The sequence below is a fragment of the Pleurodeles waltl genome, chromosome 2_2 (assembly GCF_031143425.1).
Source record: "Pleurodeles waltl isolate 20211129_DDA chromosome 2_2, aPleWal1.hap1.20221129, whole genome shotgun sequence".
NCBI classification, from domain to species: domain Eukaryota; kingdom Metazoa; phylum Chordata; class Amphibia; order Caudata; family Salamandridae; genus Pleurodeles; species Pleurodeles waltl.
The window spans coordinates 1,023,585,612-1,023,608,359 of record NC_090439.1 but is presented as its reverse complement, the minus strand read 5'-3'; the positions used below and the strand labels follow the sequence as shown (position 1 = coordinate 1,023,608,359).

The 22,748-nt window shown below is 47.1% G+C and overlaps 1 protein-coding gene across 2 annotated transcripts in view; it reads right to left on the bottom strand.

Moving 5' to 3' along the window:
- Positions 1-22,748, bottom strand: part of EFR3A (EFR3 homolog A) — a 1,082,041-nt gene that overhangs the window by 83,703 nt on the left and 975,590 nt on the right. For both annotated transcript variants that reach the window (XM_069220764.1, XM_069220765.1), the window contains one exon: positions 4,152-4,255. In XM_069220764.1, coding sequence (XP_069076865.1) covers positions 4,152-4,255 — 104 coding nt within the window. The remainder of the gene's footprint in view (positions 1-4,151; positions 4,256-22,748) is intronic.

The window sequence follows — 22,748 nt, the reverse complement described above, 5'->3', positions numbered from 1 at the left end:
GCATCAGCAGCTTCCTCCTCCCAGCACGGCAGTTTACTTCAAAGATGTATTTATATTTGAGTGGCAAACTATAATTTCAACGATATTACTGGAAAACCCTGGTATTCAGGGTGGAGAGTGGGATATTTATGACGTCAGCGGGGATTCCTATGAAGCAGAATTGGAATTACAAGTACACGTTCCATCTCTATAGTAGGACCCTAACTTATAGCCATAAATGTTGAATAGACCAGCAAGAATATCCTTCATGATGAATACCAGTATTTTGCCATAAATCTCCAAGATTTAATACAGACTAAACCATCTGAAGTATTAACCAAAGATATTCTGGAACGTTGCCTGCCCAACTATTGGATCAACTTTAGTGTCCTCATCCAAACATAAACTTGAGGGACTGTGTGGGCTAATCTTTATGTAACTGCCTTACTGGTTTCAGAAAGAGAATCATTCCACAAGCAAGCAGCTGTAGCTGCTTACCTTATATAGAGTATGTTTTGCAAGCCTGCTGGTAACATACTATGCAGAACATTTAGTAATGGTTTGCTTAGGGGACACCGTTCTGGTACGGAGGGGTCCATAATTTATAAATAAATGGGTAGATTTGCATATGTCTTTGTTTTTGTCTAAATAAAATGCTAACACCCTTCTACCATCTAGTGAGTGTAGTGTTTTTTTCCGGTTGGAGTGGCGGGAAGCTGAAAACACTAGAAGATAACTAAAATGATTGATATGGAAGTCAGAGACAATTATGGGCAGGAAATGTGGGTGTGTTCTCAACGCTGCCCTGTTCTGATGAAAAACTGCATATGGTTGTCATAGATAAAGCTGACCACTAACTAACTCCTCTAGCATAAGTGATTGCAATCAACAAAGCTACTTCTGAGAAAATGTCCTGTAATGTTGAGTTACGGATAGACTCAAAAGGTGAAGTTTCTAATTTAGAAAGTACCAAGTTAAGTTCCCATGGAGAGGAAGTCTGCTCCAGAATGTCTTTAACAACTGGGACTGTGAAGAAAGATCTTTGGGTTGGTCTCTTCTGCTATCTGTAGCTGCAGCTTAAAGTACTTTTATCGAAGAATACTGCAACTCTGATTTTGCAAGATGGACGAGGTAAGGTATAGAGACATTTCCTCGAGGCATCGAACTTTACAGGGAGAAATGGCTTTATCCATGGTTCTTTTAAAGCAGATATTAGCAAAACTGGATATTATGTGAGCAGTGATAACCCAGAAGCTGAAAAAAGCTATATCGGTGTTGTACATAAGAAAAGGCCCGAGATGCTTACAATTTAAATGCACTGTAATGTAGGCGATAAACTAGTTAACCCGTAAAATCAAAACATTTAACTTCACTGGAAGCCTGCATTAAATTCCGGGTATACATTCAAGCTTGACAAATGGATTTATTCATGAAAAGCCTTTCTGTTTTGCAGCCAAGTGCATTAACCTGCTGAAAGGCCGAACTATTTTTATGTGAATACATATATTTAATAGAGGAATACATCCTATAGAAAAAAACTTTAATCCAATAGGCAACGCTGGTTCAGTGGTCATCAAGACTTGTTAAAATAATGATATTGTAATCACATGATATGCTTAAGGTAATAGCTTTAGATAACATGCTCTGCAAGGCACTGTTTTGTTTGTGACCATGTGTTTGGGGTATTTGAAAAGTGCACTTTTACGGATGTTTTGTGCCACTAAACGCAAATACTCAACAGGACATTGCAGATTAGGATAGGCTAAAATGACGTGAGATGAGAGAAAGCTACTCCAACCCAAAGCGTGTTTAATTGTTTTCTGAAGCCCCCGAATGCCGGAAAGTAACGCAGCACATTAGGCAAGGAGTTCCATTTTTCGAATGCTATCTGAGCCCAGGGAGCAGTTCTCACCTTGGGGACTACAAACAGGAAGGTGCCGCTGACACGAAGGGCGCGAGAGGGAGTGTAAGGACAGACTTTATTGGCCAGGAAACGAGGGGCTTATCCATGAGTAATTGTGTTCTTAATGACCACGGCGGGAAATGATACGTAGTTTAACTGGCAGCCAATGAAGAGAAATTAAAAAGAATGAGTGAAACGTAGCCTCTGAGCGGGAAGTGGCAAATTCCCCTGTATGCAGCATTTTGGAGGAATTAAAGCAGTTTGGCTACTTTACTTGGAAGGTGCAGGTAACATCCATTGGTGTAATCTAGACGTGCTTGAAAGTGTGTGGTGATGGGTTCATGGGGCGAGCTGGCTAGGTAACTGTAATTCTCCGTGATGTCAGGTGCCAGAAACAGTGTAGGCAATGTAGGTCCGAAGAAAGAGTAGCATAAAAAAACAATGACCAGATTTATACCGCTTTTTCTGGCTGAGGAAGAGAAACCAGAGGACCCCATTCCAGTGATCCACAATATTCAGAGAAACAGGACCTCCACTTTGACAGTGGTGGATTTCAAAAGATGGATGTCATCCAGCAGTAAACAAAAGAGGGTTTTTGGCACCACAGAAAAGGAGCCAGAGAGTTATCAACATGTAGCTGCAACATGAAATTTAGTGTATTCTCCTAAGCACCTCTTTATGGAGGGTATGAGCTAGAGGGGCATTATATATAGGAAATAGGCAGAATCAATCCCTGAGTTACTCCCATTTAAACGGTCTGTATGTTGATGATCTGAAAGAAAGGATTCACTTTACCCAACGACATCATTGCCACGTTTCACTTTCTTACCATGCACAAGAGTAGAATGATTTAATTTGTCTAATACCATTCACTGCATATCTATTTGGGGATGATTGCGTGGTATTTTTTGTGCTCATTTTCTTTTAAACTTGTGCATCTGATTTCATAATTTCACCATTATTTCTAGATGAATACTTATGAAATGCTGAGGAGGCACTGATAACTGGTCTAATCTACAGAAGTCTGTGTACGCATTCTATTAGATTTACAGAAAGGCATCTCGGTCACTATTTGTTTTTTACAGACCCAGATGTTTACTGTGTGCAGAAGCACACCAATTGTGAGAAATTGGGTTGACTTGGGTGTGAGCCCTGGTTAACCAGTAAACACAATCCTCATCCGGGTAAGACACAAGCAAACCCCAAATTAACCTGTGCTTAACCACACTAGTAGCTTGGCACTGAGTAGTCAGGTTTAACTTAGAGGCAATGCGTAAAGTATTTGTGCAACACTTCAAACAGTAAAACAGTGAAAACACCATACAAAAAATATCCCACACCAAGTGAGAAAAATAGAGTAAAATTTAACGACAACTGAGATCCTTCTATTACTTGCAGCTTATAAGTTACAATCCTTTTAGTATAGTACAGTGAGCTATGAACTTTAAACAAAGATCTGCATGCAAACTGAATGGCAAAGGTGTAGAACCTTATGTTTTTCCGTAGTCTTTCATTGCTAAAAAAAAAAAGGGGTTTGGTTTGGGTGAAACTACATTCTTATTAGTAAAGCCAATCACTGTGTTATGTTTTAAATTATGGGTTTGTACGTCTCCAGTCTAATCATTCTTAAAATATACTACCTAACAGTATGGATGGAAGGTGACTCCAACACCTTGCTGCCTGTATTGTTTTATGCAACATTTCCTATACACTAGTTTACACATGATATTCATTGTTTCTGTTTAATGTGTATGTGCTATAAAGTGCATTAGCTACCTACATTGATAGAACTAGTGGTATAAAAGAAATTAAATACATGTGAAAGAAGGGCTATGGAGAGATGAGTGCACTTGTGGAGTTTGAAAGTGAAGGAATCCATGGTGAAGGAGGTCAACTGGGGGAAGGTGCCAACAAAGATGGTTGCACGGGGTTCCACCAGTGCTAAAGCCTGCTGTTGTCCTGAAGTTCATGTAAGTGGTGCAGGGAGGTATTCTGAAGGGTGAAGGTTCAATGTTACACTATGTGGTGTTCACCTGCATAAATCCTAAGCACATGCCCATGTATTCAAAATAATAACTAAATATTATCAACATTCGTTCCCTTAAACAATGTACTTGCTTAGGAGAGTCAGAATACAGTTCTAAGCAAAATAAAATGTTGTACTGCTTGCCATTCTTGTGTTACTGTCATTAGCATTATGGTACATTGATATATTACACCACTAAATGTTTCAGAACGCAGACAAGAAGAAGTCATGCCGAGGACCCACCTTGGATTCACATTGTGCAGCAATTTCTTCAAAAGGTGCTTTTTGAAATTTCTCTATCACAAGGCGGCGTTTTTCTTTCTCTTGTTCCTCCAAGCCAGTGTTATCTAAGTAAATTTAAAAAATAAAGGTTATATTTCTATTTAAACTGAAATCAATGTTCAACAAACATAGTTAGGCCACAATGGTAACTGATTAGCACTCCTGTGTGATGTGTCCTTGGCTCCACCAGAAACCCAACAAATGAACAAATTACTTACCTTTAGTAATGCTCTGACTGGTAGATATTATATCTAACCACAGAGTCATCACCTTAGATAACTCCCCAGGCACCAGACTGGATATGGAAACCTTTACGTCAATGCTCCTACATGCCACTAGATAGCCCCCATGTAACTCTGTATCGCCCCAGAATTGACAGAGTGGAGCTTCATTTAAGCCTCACTCCTGGGCTCAGATCAATTAATCCTGCAGGGCAACAAGGGCAAAACATCCTTCCCACCAGACCTGGATATCAAGGTGTTAGAAATGGGGTCTTTGGTTGGCAGTCAGGTTACCCCCGTCCAAGCAAGGACCCTCACTCTAGTCAGGGTAAGACACACACAATTCCAAATGATCCTGTGCCCACCCTCTAGAAGCTTGGCACTGAGCAGTCAGGCTTAACTTAGAAAGCATTGTGTACAGTATTTGTGCAATAAATCATGCAATAACACAGTATACCACCCAAAAATACACCACACTGTTTCGAAAAGTATAGAATATTTATCTGATTAAATGCAGGTCAAAATGATCAAATTTGATAAGTACACGTTGAGATATCACTTTAGAAAATGATAAAAAAGAGTCTTTAGCCTTTAAAAAGCAACACGTGTCTCTTGTAAGCACAAAGTACCTGGTTTGCGTCTAAAGTATCCGCAAGGGGCCGCACTGGAGAAGATGTGTGGAAAACAGGGAGGTGTGCGTCAGTTTTTTCGGGCACATACAGGCGATGCGTCAATATTTTTGGCAAGCGCTGTGTCGATTCTTCTTGCAGAAAGTCGGGCCGAGTCATTCCGGCTCGGCTATGCGTTGATCCAGTGGGCTGTGCGTTGAAGTTCCAGTCGCAAAGCTGCCGCTACGTGATCTCCTATCGGGGAGCCGGGCTGCGTCGTTCTGGTTCGGGGTGAGGTGATTTTCTCACTGCAATGCAGGCTCTGCGTCGTTTCTGGCAGGCTGTGCATCAAATTTTCATCGAACAAGGAGTCCTTTGCAGGATGAAGTCTTTTTGGCCCTGAGACTTCAAGGAACAAGAGGCAAGCTCTATCCAAGCCCTTGGAGAGCACTTCTCAGCAGAGCCACAGGGCAGCAGTCCTTTGCAGTCAGGTGAGTCCTTTGGGCATCCAGGCAGTTCCTCTTGGCAGGTAGAAGGGTCTGGTTCAGAGTTTCTTCACCAGTGGTATCTTGTGCAGAAGTGTCTGAGTTGGTAGGGTCAGAGGCCCTGTTCAAATACCCAAATGTGACTTTGAAGTTGGGGAGACTTCAAAGAGTGGCTTATAAGTGCACCAGGTCCCCCTTTCAGTTCCATCCTGTCTGCCAGGGTCCCAGTAGGGGGTTTGGCAGTCCATTGTGTGAGGGCAGGCCACGGTCCTTTCAAATGTAAGTGTCAGGCCTTCCACCCTCCCATCCCAGGAAGACCCATTCAGTATGCAGATGTGTGCAGGTGTGGCTGAGCATCCTGCGTTTGGGGTCGTCTGAGTAAAATGCTCAAGGGAGCTGTCAACTAACCTAGCCAGACGTGGATTGTAAGGCACAGAAGGATTTAAGTGCAGAGAAATGCTCACTTTCTAAAAGTGGTATTTCTAAAATAGTAATATTAAATCCAACTTCACCAGGCAGCAGGATTTTGTATTACCATTCTGGCCATACTAAATATGACCTTGCTACTCCTTTCAGATAGGAATCTACCACTCAAACAGTATATGAGGGTAGCTCCAATAGCAGGCCTCACTGCAGTGTAAAACGAATTTAGGAGTTCTACACTACCAGGACATATAAACTACACAGGTATATGTCCTGCCTTTTATCTACATAGCACCCTGCCCTCTGGGCTTACCTAAGGCCTACCTTAGGGGTGACTTATATCTAGAAAACGGGGAGTTTTGAGGCTTGGCAAGTACTTTTAAATGCCAAGTCGAATTGGCAGTGAAACTGCACACACAGGCCTTGCAATGGCAGGCCTGGGGCATGGTTAAGGGGCTGCTTATGTGGGTGGGACAATCAGTGCTGCAGGCCCACTAGTAGCATTTAATCTACAGGCCCTGGACACTTGTAGTGCACTTTGCTGGGGACTTACAGGTAGATTAAATAAGCCAATTGGGTAGGAACCAATATCACCATGTTTTCAGGGAGAAAACATATGCACTTTAGCAATGGTTAGCAGTGGTAAAGTGTGCAGAGACCTAAAACCAGCAAAAACAGTGTCCAAAAAGTGGAAGGAGGCAGGCAAAAAGTTAGGGGTGACCACCCTCATGCTGTCAGGTCTAACACAAGACAGTAGTATTTTGTGAACGTGTGCAGGGATGTCCATGTCGCAGTTTGGTAGATGTCAGAAACAGGCACTCTGCATGCCAATGCAATGGCGTTTGTTCCAACTTGCCCTCACAGCCATCCCCAAGATCCGGAAAAGTACAACAGGAGGAAGATCCTTCTCTTAACTCGCAGCCAGGACATGGAACAAGCTACCTCTCAAACTCAGGCACAGAGCATCACTCAAGCAGTTCATGAAGAACCTCACAGCCTGGCTCTTTGATTGAGCAGCACACCAACAAACACTGCCTTGAGACCCTACGGGTGATTAGCAGTGCTGTAGAAATAATTGATTGTAGCAGTCTTGGCACTGGTAGAATGGGCTATCGGACCTGCTGGAGGCTGCATCTGATAAGTAATGGCAAATCTGATGCACACAACAATCAACCTCGACAGCGTCCTGTCAAGCACAGCCTTCGTTTTCTTTCTTTGCTTCTGAGAGACCCCAGAGAAACTGATCATTCACATGGTGTTCATAGGTACAATCACCACAATAGCTGAAATCCATTTTGGGGTCCAACTGACAAAGCTTCTCCTTTTCTTTCTGACTGGGGGTGGAAAGGGAAGGGATGGCTGAGAAGAACCAAGCCTGTAGGCATAGTACACCCAACGTGGAAAAGAGTTATAACTTTAGGCAAGAAGGCTGCCTGAGGTGTCAAAACGAATCTTTCTGTAAAAGGGGGGTGTAAGACAGTTGCACCAACAGTACCTGAAGCACAGTTATGCGATGAGTTGAATTAATAACAATGAGGAAAATAGTTTTCAAAGTCAAGAGACGCAGTGAGCAGCTATGCATAGGCTGAAAGGGAGTGCACATGAGAAATGTTAAAACCAAATTGAGGACCCACTGTGGCATCACAAACGACTTGGGAGGAAAGGTGTTAAACCTTTAACAAACCTCATACCAATAGATGATTTAAATAAGAATGGTTGTTCCGTCAAATGTAGAACTGCTAAAACAGCCGACAAATAACCTTTAACAGTGCCTACTGAAAGGCCTTAGACGCCAAAGGCAAAACGAAAAAAAGAATATCCGACAGCTTGGCTTGTAAAGGGACAATCCTGTGGATACCACACCAGGCCAAAAATGTGTCCCAGCACCAGATATAAATGGTTGTTTAAGAAGGGCGTCTGGTGGCGAGAAAGCCATCCACCACCCCAGGTGGCAGATCAAACACAGTCAACTGCCAGATATCAATCAGCACACATTAGGATGCAGACGTTCGACATATGATCCCCTCAAAGCGGAACCCTAATTTGAGGACAGATTCTCATGCCCTGGAGTTCTGGGTAGCACACTCTATGGCCCATCATCGAGCCACTAGGATGACTTGATCTTTTTCAGAAATTGGTGAAGTAGAGGCAGGGACTGAAAGGCATTCAGGAGTCCCATGTTCCGTTTTAAAAGGAATGCATCTCCTAGTGATCTCTTTTGCTGAAACTGCAGTGTGCAAATCATTTGACACTGCATATTATGAGCCGTGCCTAAAAAAATCTAGCCATGGGTCTCTTCACTGTTGTAAGATGCCGTGAACATCATCTGGTTATAGATTCCATTTGTGACTTGCCAGACGCCACCTGCTTATCTCGCCCACTCTAGAATTAATGGATCCAACCAGACGGTTTGTGACCAGGTAAATACCATGACACTCCAACTCCAGAGGCTCGGAGTCTCCAGCACAGGTCTCATAACCCATTCTACCCTGCTTGTTGTAATGACACATGCTGTTTGTAAGATCCATCATCAGCCACCCGTGATGGATGAAAGAAAAGTCTTCATGGACAGATGACGATCCACAACCCCAACAGACTGATGTGGAACCAGGCTTTTGTCTGAGGCCAGTGTCCTCTGATCTCCATCTCCCCTGATGACCATCGTAACCCAGTATTAATGCATCTGTCACTACTGTAAGCTCTAGGTGGGGAAGGGAAACAGGCCTGCAGCTGGATCAATAGCAGCTGAGCAGACACCAGTGCAATTCATGAGCAGTCCCTTATGAAATCTGGATGGAATCGGATAGATTTCCTTGGTGCTGGGCCCACTGGAACTTTAGCATCCATTGCAGGGCCAGCATGTGTCAGCTAGCATTGTCGACCAGGAAGATGCAGGAGGCTAAGAGGCCAAGAAGCTTCAAAGATACTCCCACCATGTTCCAGGACTGAGATTAAAATATCAGGAACATAGTCCAAAAGTCCTGGTCTCATCCCAGCAGAGGGAAGGGCTTGAACTGCAATCTATCCATAATAGCTCCAATGTATGGAAGCTTATGCAAAGGAGCTGGTGGGACTTTGGAATGTTGATTGTGAACACCAATGATGTCAAGAGGTTTGCTGTCGTCTGGTGGAGGTATATGACTGACCCTGGAGAGCCCGCCTTCAACAGCCAGTCAGTGATGTAGGAGAAAACTTATCTCCAACCCCCAAAGGCGTGCTGCGACCACCCTTTCCCTTTCATAAACACCTGAGGTGCGTTGGTGAGGTCGAAGACGAGCAATGCAAAGTGAAAATGCTCCTAGCTGACATTCAACCACATGTAACGTCATTAGGACTGCAGAACGGATATATGAAAATATGTGTCCTGCTGATCCAAGAAGTCCATCCAGTACTCCTAGCTAGCGTGAGCATTTTGAATTTGTCCTTCCACAGCAAGGCATTCAGAGATTGAAGGATCAACATAGGTCAGAAACCTCTGTCCTCTTTTGGCACAAGGAAAATAGTGAGAGTAACAATCCTCTCCTACTAAGAACTGGGGTGATTGCTGCAGGGGTTGGGAGTGACTGATGCTGTCTGTATGCCAGCCCACTGGAGACCAAAATAAAGTGGGCATCACTGTTAGAGAGAAGACAAGATGAACTTAGGGAATGAGCACCAAGCAGAGACCATGCTTGAGGACAGAGCATTGTGACAGCGGCTGTGAGAGATGAAGGTGTAGAGGAGAGATGCCACAGTCTTCAAGAGGCTGCTTATCCAACATTAGAGGAACAAGGGCAGAAGACAACAACAGGCTGATATCAAGGTTACAGCTAGCAGATAAATTATTCTTGGTCTGAAATACCAGGGTAGTTTTTGCAACAAGGTTGGGTCCTCATGCATGGAAGACAGGTGACACGTCTCCCCAGGGGAACAAACACTGCTTGCGTGCAGGGTGCCAAACTTTTAGGTCAGGTAGTTGTGAGTTGACAATTAAACAGGCGACCTCTTGTTATTTTCAATTATAGGATTACCTCAATTAATAATAATAAGAGTTGCTCTGCAGGTTATAGTGGTATAAACCTGCTTTAAAAGCAGGAGTGAATGAATCATCACCTACTCTCAGGGTAGAAAAGCTTATGTGCACAGAGAAACAGGAGGAGCGAAACCAAGGGTATGACTAAGACTGGCTTGTGACACAGAGAGAGAGAGAGCAACAGCAACAGCAGGGACTTGCTGCAGAGGGGGGAAGGCTGGTTCTGCAATTCTGATTCCAGGTAAAAGCCTTAAGGGTCCCATTTATGAAGCTGCACAACCCATGAACCTGTCAGAAAAACAATGCCATTCCTAACTACAAACCTGCATCAGCAAGGCAGGATTGCCACAGGAGCAGCCTGGACCGGCTGCAGGAAGAGATGAGGTTCAAAATTCGAGCTCAAACACTAGCAACCTGACCTCACATTATCATGGATCTGGTCACAAGAGAGGGTGTGGCACAAGTCAGCACTACCATTGTGACTCAAGGCCACTACCCCCCTCAATAAGGCCCTTTTGAGGTTGCTCAGCATGGTCATCTATGCAGAGAACAAAAGCTGCTAAGGGCCTTTTCTGTTTTGTCCTGTTAGGACCTGGAACAACAGCCCATTGACTGAGATTATGCTGGTCTCCTCCAACTGACAGGCTAAACAACATACACAAGACTGTAGCACTTGTGAGCAAAATATACATCTTATACATTGTTGCCCCAGGACTCGATACAACTATACATATTAAACTAAAATGTCAATGAGATAAAAACAATATTTAGATACACTTCAATCTATATTCCCATTCCCCCTTCCCAGATATTGTATACATCATGCATTGAAGGTTAACTGTAAAAATAGTGCAATACTGCAAATATTAATGCAAGGTCTCAAACATGGCATGGACACCGACAAACATAGTAGAGGCTATGTCCTTGATAGCCTCCTGCTCACAGAAACATGGTTCTCCCATTCCTCTAAAGCTTCCTTCAAAAACATAGTTCCTCTAACCTAAAACCGCACCCACCCAAGTGGTCAGTCAGGGAAATGGAGGGGTACAGTCGTAACACACAAGAGCATATTTGAAGTCTCTAACCTTACTCACCCCTATAAGAAATGGTAAGGTTATGTAAAAATGTCTTCCAAGATTTTGCAAGCAAGACTTTTAAAGTCCCAAACCCCATTTGCAATCCCATCCCCGGGAACAGCACAAAACATCTTCAAATACATTTTTACATTCTCATATGGCCTATCCAATCTCCTCCTGGCCACATCCGATGTTTACTTCTGGCTTGATGCCAAGTCCATACCTCTCACTATCAACGACTTCACAGACACCTGAGAAAGCCTGAATAAGGAAATCCTTTAAAAAAGTACCTCTCAAATCAAAAGTCACACATGGCCTACAGATATCTAATCTAAATATCTCTCCAGTCATATAATGTAATCATCATAAGGGTTGCTTTGTGATCAGTCACCCCATTTCACAGATTAACACAGAAAAACAAACCTTGCTACTTTCGTTAAAAAAAAAAAACTTTAAAAAAAACCCACTAAAGTCCAAAACCTTTAAAACCAAACTTACTCACCACCTCACTTCAGTGTACATCAAAAGTCTGCTGACTTACATCTTTTAATGACTCCTGACAGGTCCAAAAAAAAAAAAAACCCTACTGAGTTGCCTACTACAATGGCCAATGGCCAATGGCCACTCCTAATAACAATCATAAGCAAATGCCTTCATTGGAGGGCACTTCTTCACTAAAACTCCCTTTTGTCATTTGACTCTTTACAGAAGCTATGCTATATCCAGCGCGTCCAAAAAGTAACTGCCCCTTCAAAGTTTTCCTATGGTTTTCACAAATAAAGAAAATACACTTTCCAGTTACCTGCTCAAATAACATTTCAGTCCACAACCACTCAAGCTCCCATTCAAAACACATAACAGAAGTTTCCTCCATAAATGGATGGGGCAACACCTTAGATAAGTGTATGAATAGTCAGCCTTGGTATCAAGCTGTTTTGATTGCCTGCTGGGCCCCGAAAACAGTGACATGCTTGTGCTGTGACTACCCCTTGTTGTATCTGGAGGAGTTGGGGGTCCAGCGGGGGTGAAGGAGAAGACGCGGCCGCGTTGATGTAGATCGCTGCCTGCTGAGTGGACTGTCTGCGGGTTGCTCCTCACCCTCGTGTTCGGTGCTGGCTGGTGGCCCCTGAGGCCTCGCCAGGTGTCCTTTACTGTTGCTGATCACCCAGAGGTTAGGAGCAGTGGGAGCGGGTCCTGTGGAGTGTGGTGAGGGGCCAGGTGTATTCCGCCCCAGGGCTTTGCGGTGGAGGGCCGGTCTGGACGCTCCGTCCTGGCCGCACTGACTTTGGCAAGCAACTCTGACTTTGGGGCGCTGTTCGCATGTCGGAGGACGTGGGCTGGGACAAAGATGAATGAGGTGCTAGCGATCGACCGGAGACGCAGGGCGGCTTGATCACACTGCTGTAGGAGGCAGTTTGGGGGACATATTAGCCAGTAAGGACACATCTGCTACTGCCCCCCCGCCCTCCTTCCCTTCTTGGCGATGCGAGGGGCTCATGGGGTATGAAGGCCTATAGTGAGCCTTCGTGGGCGGTGCGCTCGTCCGCCGCAGTAGGAGGAACAAAGCAGTGAACCCTGGCGGGGTGACGAGGCGCAGCGTGCACACCCTGGACAAGCAGCGCCTTCATGCTCCCCCGGGGCCTAGACGGCGAGGAACCCCATCCATTATACTGCAGCTGAGTGGTTGGGCATTTGGCGTCGCGGGGAAGGAGGAAGCCAAGAGGCATGCTACAGTGCCTGGGTTCACCCGGAGGCACCGTATCATTGAATTACACCATCCAAAAGGACATGCTGTGCGTCGCAGAGACCATTAAAGGGTGCAGGGCAGCGTGCGGTTGACTCCAAAGGGCCTTGATCCTGCCCCATTCTGGCGCCTGGGGAGCCCCGGAGGCAGTACTGTGATTTGGAATTCCAGGGAGGACAGCAGTACCGGCTGAAGGCAGTGACAACAAATACACTCCTGGGTGCTCTGTACCTCTCCAGTCACTTTCAATCCTGCCATCGACCAGAGGACTTCATGGTGGGTATGGAGAAGCTTTCCGGAGGGAGCCGGGTGCTCCCTAACTGGTGATTTCCCTAAACTTGGCTCAAGACATGGATGCCCTCCGATAAACTGTCCTCATGGTTCACTGTGAAGTGAGCCCATAGAAAGCGAGCCCATAGAGCACTTACATGGCAAATCCCCCTGCCCCCCTTGGTGCTTGCCCCAGGGCTCTGATAGCCCGTTTCCTTAATTGCCGTGACCGACACTGTATCTTGATGAAAGCCCGCCGACAATGAGTGCACTTCCAAAATTCAAAGATCCTAATTTTTCCAGACTACTCCAGTGAAATCCAGACCAAGAGGCGCTTCTGTGACTAAGTGAAGCAGAAATTGAAAGCATTACATCTGCCATACATGCTCCTTTTAACTGCCTGCCTTAAGGTCTTGCATGCCAGAAAGGCCCACTTCTTTGACACGCCTGACTCAGCATGGGAATGGGAAACTGAGGAGCAGCTGCTCCAGCCATGTCCCCGGGCGACAAGTTCTTTTGGCCTGCAAGGGGGGGCCGTGACCCTGGGTTTATCAAGATAGAAGGTGCCCGGTCCAAATGCTCCCACACCCGATCCTGCCGTGGGAGGCAGTAAACTTGACAACTGTCAAGATGAACCAGTCCCGACTCTCCTGGCCCACCAGCGCTGCATCAAGCCGGCGCATCTTGAAGTCCGATCCAGCCAGCTCGGACTGCGAGATGCACAGGACTCAGACTCCCCCCTTCCCCATTCCCCAGCCCAAGGGGGAGAGACTGAGTCAGTCACCATTTAACCCGAATGCCTTCGGGCCATGGCGGTAGTGGCTGCTGGTGTCAGCAGGCAAAACAGCCATAAAGATCCTACTTTCTGGAGGGGTCCACTACTCCATACCATCTAAGTCTGTGATTTTCTTCTGAGTTACTTTAGATGTTATTAGAGGGTGACAGGTGCTTCTCCAGTTGGGGAGGGAAGTGTGGGAAGGGGGGCTGTTGGGTGATGTATACTTATACTTGTCATTAGTCAAGTATTGTTATTATCCTTTGTTCATTATGTTTCTGTCACATGGTACCAAACACTTACACACAAATAGGACCCATACGCAAGCTCATACCCACATCATAGGTTCTTTCACTGGGCTTCCAGAACCCTTCGTCCAGGGGTTCCCCTGGGCCCTACTTTTGTATTCTCAAGTCCCATGGCCCCATGCACCATAATATCGTGGAATGTCAATGAGCTCCTCGATAAAATCAAAAGGGCAGCTGTCCTGTGACACTCAACGTTTTAGTCCTTCTATCCTGTTCCTTCAAGAAACACATCTAATGGGAACTGCTTGCCCGTTTCTTGCCCGATACGGCTACGATCGGATGTACCATGCTGGCTTTGCACGTGGAGCTAGGGGAGTCGCACTCTTGCACTGCCGTTGCCCGATGGTGGTACACCAAGCGTGGCCTGACCGCCACAGGAGGCTTATTGACCTGGAGGGCATGATAGAGGTGCCCCATCAATCTTCTTAGTATACATGCCCCTCCTACCGCATTGGAAGCAGACATAATCGTCCAGATGCCTGTGGGCCCCACCATCATAGGGGGTGACATGAATGCTGTCCTTGATTTAGATCTAGATATCACAGGCCCTCCCTCGCAAACCCAGCACAGGTGGTGTGCTCTTCTTAACAAATGGCTACTGAGTTTGGGTTTGTGCGACGTGTGGCGTACTTGACACACTCACTTCTGGCAATATACTCATAGCACGGCAGCCCATCACACACATGCAGGGATAGATATGTTCCTTATGCCAGCCACTGATCTCCCTTTGCTCCCCCATGTACTGATACTTGTGCACCACTGCTCGTAATTATTGGCTCCCCAGATTCCACTCAGAGGCCAATTTGGCACCTCAACGCCTGGTTTCTGCAGAATGCAGCCTACTCCACCGCTCTCCGTGTTGAAATAGAACACTACTTCCGGGAAAATGCGGGCAGTGTCCAGTCCAGTATAATGTACAAGTTACTTACCTTTGGTAACGATATATATCTGGCAGAGACATATTCGATTTGCAGATTCCTTACCTTTGAATTTCCTCAGGCGTCAGTCTTGATCTGGAGATTTTTCTTCGAGCAGTACCTCTGCGCGCCGTCAGTTGGTGTCAGTCGACTCTGTGGGTGTCGTTGGCGTCGTGTTTGCCGTGATGACGTCGTGGTTGTATATAGGCACCACCCTGGCGCGCTGACGTCAGTTTCTTTTCACGACTTTCCACACCAGTAGCGCGGAGCCATGAGGAACACAGAGTGGTGTGCCAAAACTAGGGCCCTTAAAGGGAAGTTCCTGTCCCTAGAAATAGGTTTGCAGTGCGGGGAGGATGGGGGGGGTCGGTAAGGAATCTGCAATTCGAATATGTCTCTACCAGATATATTGTTACAGTGAAAAGTGTGCAGAGATGCCAACGTTGCTGCCTGACAGATGTCCAGGACTGGAACGCCCAGTGCTAGTGCTGTGTTAGAAGCAGTAGCTCTGGTGGAATGAGCACGCAAACCTTCAGGAGGTTGCTTCTTAGCCATAGCGTAGTTAATTTTGATGCATAAGAGCACCCATCGAGAAATGGTCCTCTTCTGCATTGCCTTTCCCTTCTTCGTACCCACATATCCCACAAAGAGTTGATCGTCCATTCGGAAGTCTTTGGTACGATTAAGGTAGAACGCCAACGCTCTTTTTGGGTCCAGACAGTGGAGTCTCTCCTCTTCATGAGAGGGATGTGGGGGTGCATAAAAGGTAGGCAAGGTGATGGACCGTCCAGTTAAACTACCAGGGAAATGCCTTGATGTTCCAGCCAAGTCCAGAGGCAAAGAGCCTCTTGACAAAGGGTCCACGACCCCACTCCGCCTTGTTTTTTGCAGTCACACATGGCGGAGGTGTTGTCTGTGAACACCTGCACTGCTTTCCCTTTGAGAGAGGGAAGGAATGCTTTTATTGCTAGTCGAATCGTTCAGAGCACCAGATGATTGATATGGAGCCCGGTTTCCGCTGGAGACCAGAGGCCTCTGATTTCTGCCTCTCCCATGTGGCCGCCCCATCCCAGGAGTGACGCATCTGTCACACCAGTAAGATCTGGTTGGGGAAAGGAGAGGGATCTGCCTTTGACCCAATCCTGATTCGGTAACCATTACTGCAGGTCTCTTGCAGTTCCCTCCGAGATCAGTACCTTGTCGGAGAGATTCCCCTTATGCTGCGCCCACTGGAACTTCAGGTCCCACTGGAGAGCCCGCATATGCCATCTTGCCTTTTGAACTAGCAGGATGCTGGAGGCCCTGAGGCCCAGCAGCCTCAAAGTAATTCTCACCGAAATCCAGGATAGAGGCTGAAACATTGGTATCATAGCCCAAATATCCTGGACTCGCTTTTTGGAGGATATGCCTGAAACTGCACTGTATCCAGAACAGCTCCGATGAAAGGGAGCATCTGAGAAGGAGTCAGGTGTGACTTTGGCATGTTGATAATGAACCCCAGTGAATGCAAAAGGTTCGCCATAGACTGGAGGTGAGCGACGACTGTCTGGGGAGAGTTCGCCTTCAACAGCCAATCGTCGATGTAGGGGAAGACTGGGATCCCTAACCTGCGCAGATGAGCTGCCACCACTACCATCACTTTCATGAACACCAGAGGGGCACTGGTAAGGCCAAAAGGAAGCACAGTAAATTGAAAGTGCTCATGACCGACTACGAATCGTAGGTAACGTGTGTGGGCCGGCAAGACAGGAATGTGGAAGTATGCATCCTGCAAGTTCAACGCTACCATCCAGTCTCCGGGATCCAGGGCAGATAGGACCTAAGCCAAAGTCAACATTTTGAACGGCTCCTTCTCGAGGAAGAGGTTGAGGGAACGAAAATCTAATGTAGGACGTAGACCTTTGTCCTTTTTCAGCACCAGAAAGTAGTGGGAATAGCAACCACGACCTACTTCTGGCAACAGAACCCGCTCTATAGCTCCTTTGGCCATAAGGGCTTGAACGTCCTCATGGAGAAGCGCCATATGATCCTCCGATATGCGATTGTATGAAGGTGGCAAGGCTGGAGGAGGTGTATCGAAGAGGAGGGAGTAGCCCCATCAGACAATCTGGAGAACCCACCTGTCCGAGGTAATGGATTGACATTGGGGCAGGTGATGGAGAATCCTGCCGCCAACTGGTTCCTGGTACACCCGCGGACTAGGAAGGTTTGGAGGCTGGAAGTGGGGCTGGGGAGGACTGGGCAATCAGCTGGCTCCCTGATCCCCGGGGGCGTGGGATCCCACGTCTGCGGCCGCACAGGTGCTGTACAGCATGGGCGGGCCGATGGCCAGGGGGGGAAGGGACGCGGTTGGATGCCCCTTCCGTAGCCACGAAAGGGGCGGAAGGCGGACTGTTGGGGGCTAGGAGCAGGAGCAAGGCCATGGGACCGGCCCGTGGCTCGGGAATCCTTGAAGCGCTCTAGCGCTGAGTCCGCCTTGTCTCCAAAGAGATGTGTGCAATCAAAGAGCATGTCCATCACGCATTGCTGGACATCCCCAGGGAAGCCAGATGTTCTCAGCCAGGCGTGGAGTTCAATGCCACTGTCGATGCAACCGTTCTTCCCAGAGAGTCGGTTGTATCCAGTCCACAATGAATGATTAACTTCGCTGAGTACCTCCCATCTGTTACGGCTTAGGAAAGGATAGTCCGAGCCTCCTCCGGAACTCTGGGCAGCACTTGCGCGACTGTATCCCAGAGAGTATGGGAATAGCGCCCCAAAAGGCATGTGGTGTTCACGGACAGCAGTGCTAGACTGTTGGAAGAAAACAACTTCTTTCCCAGGTTGTCCAGCGTTTTTGATTCCCTATCCAGGGTGCGGCAGGGAATGCGCCAGATGAAGAGGAAGCCGGGATGACAAGGCTCTCAGGCGTGGGGTGTTGGGTGAGAGATTTTGGGTCTGTCGGCGCAGGCCGATGGCAGCAGGCAATCATCCTATTCACAGGAGCCCCTGAGCGGGGTCTGGACCAAGTACCCAAAGGAATGTCCGTCAGTGCCTCATTAAAGTGAAGAAGGGGTTCTGATGTGGAAGGCCCCGGCTGAAGCATGTCTGTTAGGATATTAGGCCTAACCTCCACAGAAGGTAGCTCGAAGTCTAAGACCTCAGCCGCCCTTACCACCATGGAGTATGAGACACCCTCTTCCGTAGACACAGTAGGAGGAGAGAGCATACCAGTATCAGGGGAGGTGTCTAGACCACTGGCATCATCCAAATCCTGCACCCAGTCCATTTGGGGGTCACGTTGGTATTAAAAAGGGTCCAGCGTCCCCTCCAAACTCTCCCTGTATCCATACCCATAAGCATAAGGGTCTAGATCACCCCTGGGCCCAGGAGAACCCATAGAGAACGGAATCGGCATTGAGTGACGTTGTTCCGGCTCCAGGTCGTCGGGTATGAGAATGGGATCGATGTCGATTGTGGGCCCAACCGACGTCGGAAGCGTTGACGTCTGACCTGGCGCCGCGGAAGGTCGCTGTAGCACGACTGGCGTCGGGACTGATCCGCAACTGGATCCAGAGGAGCCCTGGCCAAAGCCGATGACTTTGGACCCGAGGGGGCCCCCACCAATGCACCTGTGCCCGAGGGGGCCGAAGGTGGGTCGCTCTGCCCCAAAATGAGGCGTATTGTCTCATAAATCTCTTTGAGCTGGGCAGGGGTGGCTCCAGGGAAGTCAGGGATGCATGGGGGCCGACCCAGATGAAGGCTCCGAGGACGGAGGCCTAGAGCATAGACGCACTTCCCACAAAGCATCCACCGAGCAACGGGGAGAAGTCGAAGAACGCTTGTCTTTCTTCAACTTCTTTTTCTTATGACCCGAATGTCCCGATGACTTCGAGGACGAAGAGTGGTGGTGACTCCGTGGCTGGTCTCGAGACCTTCCTCTCAAACGAGACTGTAAGCACTGCAAGGTCGAGTGTCGGGTCGCCATGAGCTTTAGGGACCGCTCCCTCAAAGCTTTCGGCATCATGGCCCAACACTCTGAGCACGGCTTTGGGTCGTGATTGCGCTCCAGACACCAAAGACGCACGAGGTGCGGATCCGTCACCGACATCATTCTGCGACAGGAGTCGCAGGGCTTAAAACCGGTCTTGCGGGACATCCCTCAACGCATCCACGACCTCGTCAAAAAGAATTTTGCAGAAGTGCCATTGTTTTCAAGTGACTGAGGTAGCTCTGTCTGGATCTGTACGTAGGATGGCTCGGAAAGAAAAGAACTGACGTCAGCGTGCCAAGGTGGCGCCTATATACGACTGCAACGTCATCACAGCAAACACAACGCCTGTGAAGCCAACCGACGCCACCTGACGGCGCACAGAGGTACTGCTCGAAGAAAAATCTCCAGATCCAGACTGACGCCGGGGAAATTCAAAGGTAAGGAATCTGTAACTAGAAGTCTCTATCAGATACTATGGGCGGCGGGCAAGGCGGCTATCTGGGGTCATGCTAAAGCTCTCCTGTGCTGGATAGAAAAAGAGAAGCAAACACACAACACGGCTTGAGTCCCGGGCGCTGCTGTTGGAACAAGAGCTGGATCAGGGAAGTGAGGAGGACGGAGGGCGGTCCTAGAGCTAGTGAAAGAGTAACTCAAGACCCTCTATCTTGAAGAGGCGAAGGTGCTTTGTTATGCCTTCCATGCGCGCATATATGAATGGGGGGGATAAAAACAGCAAACTATTGTACCTGTTGGCCCATAGACTGTTGGCATGGCGAGTGGTCCCTGAAGTATGGGATGCAGCCGGGACAATTCATAACACTCCCAAGGGTACTGCCTTCACTTTTTGCCCAATATTACGCCGACCTATATATGTCTGTATCCAGACTGACCATTGAACGGGATGCCCCACTCTTACATGAGATCTCCCTGCCCTGCCTCCCAACAGTGATTAGTCGAACTCTGGATGAGCCTCTATCACCTGAGGAGATTTGAGAGGCTATCACAGCTCTGAAACTAGGTAAGACCCCTGGCCCAGATGGCTACCTCACCAAATATTGCTCTAAATTTAGAGATATATTGACACCCCACCTCCACGACCTCTATAATGAGGCACTGTGTGGGGGCTCTTTACCAGGGCAACTAGATCAGCCCACAATAGTAGTACTCCCAAAATCCAACCCCCTCCCAACGTCATGCACTGCATACCGGCCCATTTCCTTAATAAATGGAAAGAAAAAAATATATGCCACTATCTTAGCTACCCACCTCAAGGCAGTCTTCTCCCTCTGGCCTTGCTATTAATAGATTTCAAAAAGTTGTTTGATTCTGTAGACTGGGGATAACCAGACTCAGTTCTCTGGAAAATGGGCCTGGGACACGCCTTCCATCGTGTGGTGCCAACTTCCCAGGATCTTGTTAATGAAGTATTGTCAGAATCCTTCAAAGCTGGTAGAGGGACTTGGCAGGGTTGTCCGCTGTCCCCCTGCCTCTTTGCCCTCACCATGGAACCCCCAGCATATCTGATTTGCCAGGATACCTTTACTACTGGGTAGAGGTGGACTGGGGGGAGAAAGACCACGTTGCTCTTATATATATTATATATATTTTATATTTATCGCACCCGGTCTCCGAGTAAACCATCAGAAATCCCTCTAGCTTCCACTTACAAGCTCCTGTGACACCACAGACTGGCAATCCCACATTCCGATACAGCGCCTTAGCTTCACTTACCTGAGAATCAAAGTCGCTCTAGAGCGTCCATGACGTGGTCCCTAAACGGCACCCCCATTGTCAAAAGAGTGAAAGCCGATCTTGAGCGATGGCAAGCATTGCCTCTGAATATAATGGGGCGCAGAGCCATAAACAAAGATGCTTGTTCTACTGCGCTTCTTGTGCATCCTCCAGAATCTCCCCATTTAGCTTCCCCACCAGTGGTTCCTTGAGATGGATGCGGTCGCATTTATTTGGCACAATGGCAGGCAACGCAGCTCTTGAGATGGATGTCAGCGTGATACATATGAGGGTGGCTTAGGCATGACAAATCTGTATCTGTAGCACTTAGCCATGCAAACTCTGATTATTAATGAATGGCTTAACAGTAGGTGGGATGACCCAGCCTACCGCCTAGAGCTCTCTACGATCGGGTTTTCCAGAATCATGGGTATGATGTATGGGGCTATTCCTGAGATTACATACCAGGTCTTTAATGGGTGGCGCTCTGCTCAAAAACACACGGACGGTAGAACCGAATCACCCAGTGCACACCGTTGTGGCAAGGGACACTCCTGCAAGAGGTGATGGCCCTAGAGGGATTCTCCTTTGGCAGTCCATATTCCCTTGGACACTTCTGTACCTGAGTTCAGCCCTATGGAAGCCAAGATAATGATGGGGGCCTTGGGCGGTGGGGGGGTGGGTCGCTAATGTATCGATCCCTAGTGTTGAATGTCTCTGCGTCTCTTCAGCCTTTGTGCTCTCGATGTGAGACATTGATTGGGCCAGTGGAAGACGATGACTGGAGAGATGCTTTAATGGCACCATGTACTCTCACCATATCTGCTAGACTACTCTTAATACAAACATATTATCTACCTAGTGCACACCTTACCCTTTTCAGGCTCTACTGAGTAGGGCTGCAGGATAACTCGGAATGCAACAGATGCACCCAATCCCCCGCCGATTTCTTTCATATAGCCTGGCCCTGCCCAGTCATCAGATGTTACTTGTCGCAAATCCTAGGGGAGCTCTCTGCAGTGCTGGAGCTCACCCTTGAGCCCTCACCGTTGACTGTTCTTCTAGGGGTGATGGAAGGAGTTGGTGGCACACGGGCACAAAAAACGTTTTTAGGCATAGCGCTGCTTATAGCTAAAAGACATTGCTACACGATGGGCGTTGAGCACTCCCCCCTCCCTAACACAGTGGAGACGGGGACTGGATTGGTGTTTCCAAATTGGAACGACCAGTCTAACTGTCCAGGGGCTGTCCTAGGAAATTCAATAACATTTGTTCTCAATGGTTGGGGACTGCATGAATATGGGAGAAGGTACATGCTACTGTACTATTTCTATCATGTGTAAAAGTATGATTAATTGGGACTATAATGGGCTCTTGGCTGTTCACAAAATGTATCTCAACATATATAAATATGTGTCTGTATGGGACTTCAGCAATTTGCTCAACATTTCTAATGTGCTTTTACCAAAAAAATTAATCTGTTGAAAGAGACTGCCAGCTAAAGTAAGAAAGTGAGTGTGATTTGAGTCTTTTGGAGCCGATACCAATAAATAGACAGCGTTCCCAATCTTCACACATTGAAATGCAGTTGTGAAATATGACAAACTAATTGAGGATTCTGTCTTCTATTTGTATTCTACTGTGTAACAGTAACAGGAAAATTACAAGGTTTATTATGTGAAATGCAGACAAGTATATAAATACTTCTGGTGGTATTAAAGCACAATCAAAAAATGTGAAGTGAAATAAAGCATTAAGTAAAACTCACATTGAACTGCTTTTGAACAAATGACACAGTTGTGTTCAATAATATTCACTAGTGCAACCTGACCTCTTTCCGCCAGCAAAGAATTGTGAATGTCCTAAATTCAAACATGTAACTGTGATGTCAAAAGCAGCACCAAAGAAATATAAAAGAAGGACCAGTGTGAGAAATGTCAGACTAATGAGGGAACACCATGAAAATATTTTTCTAGTGCGTATCATCAATAATTAAAGTTCTAGAGAAAGATTAC